This window comes from Hevea brasiliensis, chromosome 3 (assembly GCF_030052815.1).
Source record: "Hevea brasiliensis isolate MT/VB/25A 57/8 chromosome 3, ASM3005281v1, whole genome shotgun sequence".
NCBI lineage: Eukaryota > Viridiplantae > Streptophyta > Magnoliopsida > Malpighiales > Euphorbiaceae > Hevea > Hevea brasiliensis.
This window is the reverse complement of record NC_079495.1, coordinates 102,407,066-102,419,089: the sequence shown is the minus strand read 5'-3', so window position 1 is coordinate 102,419,089 and position 12,024 is coordinate 102,407,066. Positions and strand designations below refer to the sequence as shown.

The 12,024-nt window shown below is 32.0% G+C and overlaps 1 protein-coding gene across 10 annotated transcripts in view; it reads left to right on the top strand.

The window, feature by feature from the left end:
* LOC110660410 (uncharacterized) overlaps positions 1 to 12,024 on the top strand; it is a 243,950-nt gene that overhangs the window by 184,474 nt on the left and 47,452 nt on the right. Inside the window, exons 9-13 of one of the 10 annotated variants that reach the window (XR_009147671.1) lie at positions 302 to 1,042; positions 1,173 to 1,943; positions 3,604 to 4,407; positions 4,655 to 4,758; positions 4,960 to 5,285. The exons of 7 other annotated variants lie outside the window; for them this stretch is intronic. Coding sequence is in view for 1 of the 3 variants with exons in the window: in XM_058144258.1 (XP_058000241.1) it covers positions 302 to 1,042; positions 1,173 to 1,943; positions 3,604 to 4,407; positions 4,655 to 4,705 (2,367 nt within the window). In the remaining 2 variants the exon portion in view is untranslated. Of the gene's footprint in view, positions 1 to 301; positions 1,043 to 1,172; positions 1,944 to 3,603; positions 4,408 to 4,654; positions 5,286 to 12,024 lie in introns of those variants that run through there. 2 more of the 10 variants (XR_009147672.1, XM_058144258.1) reach the window with 2 other exon arrangements.

Below are 12,024 nucleotides of genomic sequence, written 5' to 3'. Positions count from 1 at the left end.
AATATTAATTAATTAAAAAATTAGAAAAAATAATTATGTTTAAAAATTTTTCCATTTCTTAAATTTCTCAATAAATATTTATTCATTAAAAATATTAATTGATTAAATATTTTAAAATTATAAAAAAAATCCCTGCAATGGACGAGTATACAGCTACTTTTATATATATAAAAATGAAAAAGGAAAAATAATTCAGCATGTATATTTTCAATCCAAGTATAATGGCCCCCAAAGCTTTTGAAATCCCTCAATGATTCATTAGTATCTTGGATTTAATCTCCTACTTGCTTTTGAAATGCAGATGTTTCCCAAATTGGAAGAGTTGTCATTAGACAGCAAATCTTTCAAGATGCTGTTGCAATCTGAATTCCCAACAGAGTTCTTTTCCAAACTAAAAGTTGTTGAGCTGCGCTTCTTTCCAGACAAATCTTGTGCTTCTCTATTTCGTTTCCTTCCAAAATTACCCAATCTTGAAGAACTCGGCGTTCGTGACTCACCTCTTGAGGAGCTATTTGTATTGAAAGGACTCGGTGGTTACCAGAAAGATACCATTACACCCTCACGGATAAGAGCTTTAAAGCTCAACAATCTTGGTGATTTGATTAATTTAGCACCGTCATCTGCAACTTTCCAAAATTTAACAACTCTTAAAGTTGGTAATTGCAATGGATTGAAAAATATGGTGACGTCAACAGCAGCCAAAAGTATGGTTCAACTTGAGAAATTGACTGTATATTCTTGTGATATGTTGATGGAAATAGTAGGAGGTGAACACCGTGAAACAATGGAAGAGATTGTTTTCACCAAATTGAAAACATTAAAACTCAAAGATTTACAGAGCCTCACAAGCTTCTGTTTGGGCAGTTACACTCTCAAATTCCCATCTTTGGAACAAGTAACTGTTGTAGAATGCCCCAACTTGAGGATTTTCAATCCTGGAGTGTTAAGCACGCCAAAGCTACAGAGTGTAGAAGCGAAGTGGGGAAAATTTCATTGGGAAAGAGATCTCAATGCCACCATTGAACATTCGCATGAGAAAGCGGTATGTATTTACCAGGTCCTACTTTTCTCGCTATTGATCTGTGTCATAGGTGGCTAATATGTTTGGTTATATGTATGTATTTAAATGCTTGTTTGTTGTTCTCCGCTAATGCAGTATTTTGGATTTGTAGATCGGATTTGAAGGCATCAGTCATGTGAAACTCTCCAACTTTCCGATGCTGAAAGAAAATTGGAACTGCCAATTTCCATTCAAGCGCTTGGAGGATTTAAAAAGTTTGGTGGTGGACGAGTGTGCATTTTTCTCAAATGCCATATCATCAAATCTACTGAAGCACGCGAGGTACACTTTGAAAGAGCTGGCTGTTGAGAGATGTGATTCAGTAGAAGAAGTCTTTGATCTGGAAGGGCTAAATGCCGATGAAGGTCATCTTGGGCTAACAAGAAATTTAAATGAATTGCGGTTAATTGATTTGCCTAGGTTGAGGCACGTGTGGAACAAGGATCCTCAAGGATTTTTGAGCTTTAAAAACCTAAAATTGCTGCAAGTTCATAATTGCAGCAACTTGGCTAATATATTTACTCTGTCCATGGCTTTGGGTCTTGTAAATCTCCAACATATGGAAGTAAAAAGATGTAGAATGGTGGAACATATCATCAGGAAAGAAGCAGACTATGAAATAGGAAGGGACAGGACCATATTTCCATCATTGCACTCCATTAGTATCGAGTGTTTGCCCAACTTGTCATGTTTTTATTCTGCAAGAGATGTTCTGAAATGCCCATCCTTGAAAAAAATTGATGTGGTTGACTGTCCAAAGATGGAATTATTAGCTTCAGCATTTCGCTATGAACAAGATTCAGGCGTGATTGTTGAGGGAAGTGAAGAATCTGTTTACAATGGAAATGTCGATATTTCCATGGCTGCTTTTTTTGGTGGCAAGGTCAGTTTTTTTTTTCTTTTTAATTTTAACAAACATTGTGGTTTTTTAGTATCTATGAGCCACATTTGATTCAATCTGGAAATGGAATTCTTAAATGGTATATAAAAGGAATCATTATAACTTGAACTCGTGTGAAAATTTATGTACTTCAAGTATAGCATGTAAGATTGCGGTGGAAATTATCTAATTATCTATGTATGTTTATCTATCTATCTATATCTATATAAATATAATGAAGCTGGTCTCAAAATATACTTACAAGCGGCACTCTTTTAGATTTTTTCCTTTTATTTATCCATTTTACCCCTATTCTCCTAATAATTTTACAATATCAATTGATAATATATAGTGACATGTAAATATTAATTGACCAATAAGATATTTAATAAAAAAAATTACGATAATAGTTATAATTTAATTAATATTAACTATAAACTATATAAACTAAAGCAACCTTACTAAGAAAACTAAGGGTCATAGCTATAAACTATATAAACTAAAGCAACTTTTTTACTTTCCACTATAATCATAAAATTACATACTTAATTCGTTGGATAAATTTCAACAATTATCCCTGAATTTATATAGTTGTAACAATACCGTCAACTTAAAATTCCCTAAACTTTCAAATTTTGCACAGTTAAATCCCTCTGACTTTCAATTACTGATTTTTCAGTTAGAAACTGATGTGAATAGCTTCAGCATAGCACTTAGTCAATATTTCTCTCTCTTCTTTCATGCAAAGTGTAAAATTATTCTCTTTACGCATGAAAAATTATTCTGCCTATAGAGAGAAAAATGATTCAATTTACACATGGCTTGAGAGAGAAAAAAAAAAAATATTAACTAAGTTCCATGCTGGAACTGTCCAGGTCAGCGTCTAACTGAAAAACTGATAATTGGAGGTTAGATGGATTTGACTGTGCAAAATTTGAAAGTTGATGGGTTTTTATATTACATTTTTAAATTGAGGGATTATAATGTTACAACTAGATAAGTTCATGGACAATTATCAAAATTTATCTGTAATTCGTTATAATAAAAACAAAATTATGACAGTAGTTACAATTTAATTAATATTAGAAAATCTCAAAGTTATAAATTATATAAACCAATATCATACATTAAAAATTAAATTAATCACCTCCTAATATAAATATAAAATATAATGTTCAATGAAAATTTTCTCTCATATCTACCAAATGATATTTTCATAATTAAGACATTAGAAAAAGATAATGAACACTTTGTACAAATATTATTAAGGTAATCTTCATCTTATAAGAAATTATTTATATATTTTTTATTAATATGTTATTATTTATTCTTTATATTTATTTTTAATTTATATTTATCTTCGTATTTATTTTTTATGTTTCACAATTTTTTTTTACAAGTTATTCTTAAAATTAACATTTTAAATAAATTAAGTATAATATATAAGAAAATCCATATAATCATATCTTATTATCTTTATTCAATTAAAAAATATACTAATAGTGATTATACGGCCAACCCGTGGGCAAAAGTTTATTTTTTTAAAAATTTGTAAACATTGGAATAGCAATTTCGGGATTTAGACATTCTAATCCATTTTTATTCCATTTCTAAATTTGTCATCCTGTATTGTTTATTGATTCTTGTTTATTTGTTTTCCTAGGTTGCAATCCCAAGCTTAGAAGAATTGAAAGTGGAATGGAAAACCATGAAGGATATGTGGCCAGAAAAATTTCAATCCGTGTTCTTGTCTGGACTGAAAGGCATTGAGCTGACATGTTATCCTGTTGGATGTGAACTTTTGCCAACTGATTTCTTTCAAATTTTAATCAATCTGGAGAAACTTGTTTTGAGAGATGCTTCATTTGAAGCAGAAACATTTCATGAAGCAAACATTGGTGAGCAAGTACATCCCGAATCATGTAAGGTGCCAATGCTCAAGCATCTGATGGAGAAAGACTCCCAGCAAGTCCCAGCTTCTCAATATCTGGAGACAGAAGCAATGGATTGTGGCAGATTGAAAATTTTACTGCCATTCACTCTTTCTTTCGGAAATTTAACAACTCTGGAGGTATCAAATTGCCAAGGTCTAATAAATCTAATGACTTCAATTACATCTAGAAGTCTTGTGCAACTTAGAAGAATGAAGGTAGAGAAATGTGAAATGATGCAAGAAATTGTAGCGAGTGAAACAGATGATGAAGAAGAAGAGATTTGCTTCAGTCAACTACAATATTTGGAGCTTCATGATCTACCACGCCTCACAAGCTTTTGCTTTGGTAATCCTGCCTTCAATTTCCCATCCTTGGAGGACGTGATCATTAGAGCATGTCCCAATATGAAGATTTTTGCTAAAGAAGTTTTAAGCACTCCAAAGCTATGGCGAGTTCAAACCGGAAAACATAAATATGAATGGGAATGGGAAGGCAGCCTCAATAACACCATTGAAGCATTATTTGCACATACGGTATGTACTGACAAAATAAAATCATCTAATTCTATCTCCATCATGTGTTTAAATCATTTCACCAATTTATGCATAGGCTACACGTTTTTTACAGAGAGGACTGTTACTAACAGTCCATGAACTTTTCGTGATAATACTTTATTTTCAAAATTCATAGTCATAGTTCTTTTAAATATTAATTTATTTCCCCTTTCGCATTTTACTTGGTTGTCCTAATATTCTTTGCTGTCAATATCGTTTTTCTCAGAATGCTGAAGAAATAGGGGAGGCCAGCGTTCATATGCGTGAGCTCCAATGAGGCTGATGTTCCATGTGATTTGTGACAGATCAGACTTAATTTTCCTTTTGAGGGTATATGGTGAATTGGTTCTCTTATGGCTGAAGTCTTTCATTCATGTATCATGAATGTTCCCAAACTGCTAAGTTCTTGATAGCACAAGAATCGGTTTCTAATGTGCTTCAAATTTAACACTGATGATTTTTTTTTTCTAATTTTTTATTCACGAAACATTTTGTTCTGTTTTCATGACCATTAAAAACTGTGACTCACAGGAGGAAGTGTTAGATATGGAAGATGAAGATCAGCAAAGGCATGCCAATGTACTGGACGTGGCAGGCTGGGATAGTTGTATTTTTGCTCTGGTTCTTGAAAGATTTCCGGCATCTTCAAGAATTCCATGTGGAGGCCCTGTTCTTGTTAATCAAGTTCAGTGCAGCCGTCTCTTGTACTAGGACATTCTATTTCTAATCCTGTATTCAAACTTAAATTTCAATCTCTTTCTTGGTAATGGAAAAACAGAAGTTGTGGGATAACAAAAAACAGGCGATTTATGCTTACTTTCAATCCTGAAAATTAACTTGCATCAGTTTTGTTTTAAGATGCTGGCAGTATAAATTAGAAGCAGCCCAAAGCCATGGAGAACTTTTATCTTTTTACACATCCCTGACTAAATTGTAAATTACCCTATTATTATTATTATCTAGGACGTTTGTTTTGTCTTGTTTTTATATTTTGTTATTGGAGTTGATTGCTATGATAATTATTGAGAATTAAATAAAATTTTGAGAATTAATTTCTCTAAAAAATCAGTTTCTCTCTCTTTCAATCTTCAGAAGTTATTTCTCTTGATCTACATCACATAGCTTTTTTACCTATTTTTCATGTTGCCTGTATATGACCTTTCAAAAGCCTTTCTACCAAACCATGTGAGAGGTTATTATTATTGTCATCATTGGAATATAAATTTAATTAAAAGATTTTTATATTATAAATAAAGTTAAGCCTCATGATGGAAAAAAGTCATATCTTTTAATTAATTTATAATTTAATCCAATGATCTTAATATATTTTTATCATTTTAACTAATTTGTTGCAATTTTATTCAAATAAAATTACACTTTCAATTTTCACGATGAGTTAATTTTGGTCAACAAAATTATAAGTATTAATGTCATATATTGATAATTGTAGGCCTAATTGTGTTCAACCAGATAAAATTGGAAGGTTAATTTTAGTTTAATTTTATCAAATTATAATCAATTTGTTTAACTTAAATTATCATAATTGAAAACATTTTAGTAAATTGTAATTTCAGAAAAAGGTTTATTTATTTATTTATTTTTGTGATTAGGCCATAAAGTTAAAGGTTAGAATTCACCAAATTAATGCCTGCCAGTCAAATGCTTTGCAAATTAAAGTTATAGGGTAAATATTACATGCGGTCACTCAATTTTATGAGTATTTTTATAAAGGTTACTAAACCTTAATTTTTTTTATAAAATTATTAAACTTTAATTTAATATTTATAAAAATCACTGCAATTGAAATTAAAGGTTTTTAGGTTAATTTACTGACTTATCAATTATTTTATAAATAAAATTACATTATTTTATTAGTTTCTTAAAAAAAAAAAGAATGAATAAAACATATTCCGCTACCTCCCTTGCTATCAAATCTCTCTCTTTTTTCCGTTTCTTCCCCATCAATAGTTAATAGTTAAGTAATTTTATTTGTAAAATAGTTGACAAATCAGTAAATTAACTTGAAAACCTTTAATTTTCAATCTACATGGCTTTTATGAAATCAAATTAAAATTCAATAATTTTTATGAAAAAAAAATAAAATGTAGTGACTTTTATAAAAAACTCATAAAATTGAGTAATTGCATGTGATAATTACCCTGAAGTTATATTATGTTAATTTAAAGGTTACGTTTAATTTAAGTTTATGCTAATTCAAATGGGATTTTTCATACTACCATATTATGAAGTTGACATTCAGAGTTCATCTAATAATTGAAGAATCCACACTATTTCATATATTGATTGTGCTGTAGCTTTGTATACTGATTCAACACTAGATCGAGAGACTACACTCTATTTCTTACTTCTCAATAACACCAAATTATCTCCAACAAAGATGCAATATTCGGTAGTTGATCTTTTATCAGCCTTAGAACTCGCTCAGCCTGCATCTGAAAAATATTCAACATTCAAATGCCTATGATTAATATATAATAAGCCTCGCCCTGAAGCTCCCTTCAAATACCACAAAATTTGTACCAAAACTTCTTAATGAGTAACAGTTGGGAAAAACATAAACTGACTATTACACTGATTGAGTATGCAACATCAGGACGAATTATTGTAAAATAGTTCAATTTACCTACTAATCTCCTATATTTTTCTGGATTTTCAAATAGCTTATTGACGCATTGCAAGGCTTAACACCTAATTTTTCAGTTTCTGTCAATAGATTAAGAATATGCTTCCACTGAGACACGAAGATATCTTTCTTCTTATAACTTCAATACCAAAAAATACTTGAGTAGGCCTAAGTCTTTTGTTTGAAACTGGGTTTGAAGAAAGTGTTTAAGGGATGAAATACATTCAGAGTCACTCATAGTGATAACAATATCATCAACATACACTACCAGTAAAATTAGGCTAGCCTTATATTGCTTATAAAACACCGAATGATCACACTTACTCTTTTCCACACCAAAATCCTATATTGCTTCATTGAATCTCCCAAACCAAGCCCGATGACTTTGTTTCAAGCTATAAAGAGACTTTCAAAGTCTGCAAACTTTACCCAACTCCCCACGAACAACAAACCTTGGTGGTTGCTCCATATATACCTCCTCCTACAGATCACCATGAAGAAAGGCATTCCTTATATCTAATTGGTGCAAAAGCCAATCATATATACCTGCTAGGGAGATGAACAATCAAACTAAAGCTAGTTTAGCAATAGGAGAAAAAGTATCAGAGTAATCTACCCCATATGTTTAAGCATATCCTTTTGTTACAAGATGTGCTTTTAATCTGGCTATAGAACCATCGGGATTCATCTTTACCGAAAAAACCCTCCAATAGCCTTCTTTCCAGTGGGCAAAGGCACCAGTTTTCATGGATCATTTGTATCTAAGGCCTTCATTTTCTCTTTTATAGCGGCACTGTCATACCCTGCTTTAAAACAACAACAACAACAACAACAACAACAACAACAACAATAATAATAATAATAATAATAATAATAATAATAATAATAATAATAATAATAATAATAATAATAATAAAAGAAAAGATTTTGGGCTACTGGAGAATGCTCTAGAAACCTATAAAGAAGAAAAATAATAGGAAAAGAAATTAAAAAAAAAATGGAAAAGGGCAGATAGGAAGAGGAATCGAGAATTGGAAATATAGGAAAGGTAATCGCAGCAGCTGCTCAACCCTTCAATTTCTAGCCAAATCCCATCCTTACCAACACCTTTTCATCTCTAACAGCAGCCCCATGATGGAAGAAACTAGTCATCATTTTCTTCTCTTTACAGAACGCAGGAGAACGAGCGAGAGGAGCCACAACTGCTCTCTAAAATCCAACAATTTCTTGTGAGAATTTCATTCATTCTTACTGATTTTGGTCTATTTGAGGTTGTAACAACCACTACTAAACTCCCTTGTTGCTTCAATTAGAGTTGATTTTGTCCATTCCAACCAAACAACAAAATACAAATAGGAAATAGAAGAGCTGTTGTCGCTGTTCCTCTTGGATTTTGGCATTTTCAATGCCGTTAGAGCCAACTAGCAACATCCCTGGCCTCCTTCAATTGTTATTGAATTCTCCCATTACCCTAATCAAAGCTAGTAGTTGAATAAAAGGGTAGTTGATTGAGATTTCCTTCCTTGGTTAAGTTTTTAGTCCAACCAAGACCAATAATCAAACCCATTTCATTTCCTAGTCCCAATAAGTTCTAACTTGAAATTATTTAAGCCGAAATTGTGTAAGCTAAGTATGAAAGAAGGTAAAGGGAGAGGGAAAATAGTGGTAAATGAGTGACATAAGGTGGTAGTAAGAAGGCAGCATGTGATGGCCATCCCAAATTCTTCCGTTCTTCTATTTTCAGTATTTTTCAACTGCAATTGGCATTGGGTAAGTGATATCTTGTTGCAGTTTTCCCCTTTAATGTTAAATTAAATGCCAATCTATTTTCATATAAATGTAGAATTTGTTGGTTAAATAGTATGAGTGAACTCTAGTCAATTTTCATATTGGGAATAAGAACTTAATTAATACAAATGAATGTACATATCTTCCTATGTAAAATCGATGAACTTTGTTTTGAAATTTGATATTTCATTTTGTGTTAAGAATGAGAGGATAATTGGAAATTTTGATCATCACAAATAGCCCATGGAATTGTAATTTTGAAAGGAGAAGAAAGGAATATTAAAAATGAAAATGTACAGGGGTGTATAAAAGGGAGAATAGGGTAGAAAAATTTATATAATTATACAGGCTTTGGATGGGTGTTATATTAAATTATGTTGTGCTATTGTTGAGACTCCTTGAAGCTTTGCAAAACTAGGGGAATGTCCAACTTCTGTTGGAATGTTGCCAGAATTTCTTTAGAATTTTAGGATACAATTCTTGCATATTAGGGACCTTGATAGCATTTCAGAATTGTAGCTTCATTCCTAAACTCCAATTTCTTGCTATAATTTTCTGTAGGAAATCCTGCTCCAGATATAGGTTCTAGGAACATCTTTGTCAATTAGATCGTTCCCTTTCAATTCATCATTATCTCCAATACCAAGTGAGTGGACAAATATTTAACACTATTAATTTTTATTAAATGTATATTTTTGTATGTTATTTTTCTTTATGCAAAAATGAGAATGGATAATGGTAATTATGTATTTATTATTAAAGAAAATGAGATTTAGAAGAATAGCTGAATAAATGATCAAGTACACTCAATATATACACAGAATAGATAGCACCTCGATGACGGATGATATTATTCCAACTTAGCTTGTATTTATATTGTCTTTGGAATAGCGATTGATATACACATAGCCTTTGGAGCGTATATCAGGTGGTCGCCCTTTGGGGGTAGCTCTGCACATGTGTATAACCAGTATTTTTATTGCTCTTGGGCCGATAGTGTCATCATAGAGCCCAAGATGTCAGCATTACTCTTAGGTTGTCAGAGTTTATTATATACACTTGAGATGCCAGCATTATCTACATGAAACATATTTCGAGTGTATGAAAATATTATAGGTTTTATGTTATTCCAATAACTTTAATTTAGCAATATTTTTACAGCATAAATTTTTATTTATCTCAGATCATGAATTACATGATATTTATTCAGCTGACTTATTTTAGCATAGTAGAATTGGTACTGTTAAGTACAAAAACCTTATCTACTCCCCCTTTGTTATTTATTTATTCGCTCATTGAGTTGATATAGTTTTATTTTTAACATTTCATATTCTTTTGGTGATCCCAATTCTAGCAATGCTTATTTTCATAGCTTGTCCTCTCCTCGCGTTATCAAGTCTAGTTGAGGTCAGGCTAACCTACTTCATGGGTGGATTATGATTTTTTTTTTGGACGATTTTGTATTTGTATGTTTAGGGAGATTCAGGATTGATTATTGGGTTATAGATATATTCTTTTAATCTTGATATTCTTGGTCAGTTGATAGCCATTCTTGGTAAATTTGACAATCTTGGTAAACTTGATAGCCATTCTTTTGGCAACATCATTTTGAGATGGTGTATCAATATAGAAAGACTGGTGAAGAACACCATTTTGAGTCATGGAGGTTTGAAAGTGCACAGAAAAATATTTTTTAGCATTATCACTTCTTAGCATACGTACAGAAGTATTAAAGTGATTTTTAATTTCAACACAGAAAGCATTAAAGATAGAAAATAACTCTAAACAATTCACCATTAAATATAACAATGTAACACGAGAATAATAATCCACAAAAGTAACAAAATATGTAAATCCAAGTTTAAAAGTAATAGAACAAGGACTCCAAATATCAAAATGAACTAATTCAAAAGAGAATGAAGCTCATTTATTGACTCTAGGCACAAAAGGTAAAGGATGATGCTTAGTAAACTGACATGACTCACATTCTAGTACTAATCAAGACTGAAACTGAGAACATAATTTCTTCAATGTAGATAAGGAAGGATCGCCCAATCTACAATGAACTTTAAGAGGAGTTAAGGTTCTAGAGCAAGCAATAAATCGCAGTTCACATTTACCAAGGATGTAGAGACCACCTGACTCATGCCCTTTACCAATAATCTTCTCCGTCGTAAGATCTTGAAACAAATAATGGTTAGGAAGAAAAGAAAATAGAACAATTTAAGTTCCGAGTAAGTTTACTAGCAGAGCGTAAATAAAAAGAGAAGTTAGGTAGACATAAGATAGATGACAAAGAAATGGATGTGGTTGAATTCATAGTTCCAAAACCAATGACACACGAAGTAGATCCATCAGCTAAAATGACTGTGGAAGGAGTAGTAAAAGACTGAAAATCATATAAAAGATCAGAACTACCTGTCATATGATCTGCTGCACCAAAATCAATGACCCATTTAAATAAGGAGGACACAATGCATGTAATGAATTTACCTGACTCAAAGATAGTAGTGATTGAGGAATTGGTAAGCATTAGAGATGACTGATGCTAGGAGAACTGTGCAAATTCTTCTGCAAACACTGAGATAGTTTTTTTTAAAGAAGGAAGACACTGCAGAATTTTTTGTTACCATATTTGTCACCTAGGATTGCTGATTTTTCCTTTGAAATTTCAAACAGTTACATTTTGTGTGTCCAGGCTCATGGCAATAATAACAAATGACTCCTCCTTAGTCTTAATTAGAACTAGCCTCCACATTACGTTGATTATTTCTGATGTTAGTAACTCCTCCTCTATATCCTCCTCTATTTCCCTATTGTCCACTTATATTTAGATTAAAAAGAGCACTGTCAGTAGGTTATGAAAAATGAGTGCTTTTTGTACGAAGGACACATCTAAAAGTATCATGAAAAGAGAAAATCTCAGAACCAGAGAGAATATGAGATTTAATAGTTTCATATTCTGAGGATAAACCAGCAAGAATACTCATAACAGCCATTTGCTCATTGTCACGACCCAACCTATGGGCCGGACCGGCACTAGTACCTGGGCCAGCCTAAAGCCCCCGAGACCCATAATAAGCCTCACTATTCCTAAACCCAACTCTAAGGCCCATTTGGGCCCAATTTCAAGAATTCAACCGGACAAAATTCGACCACAAAAT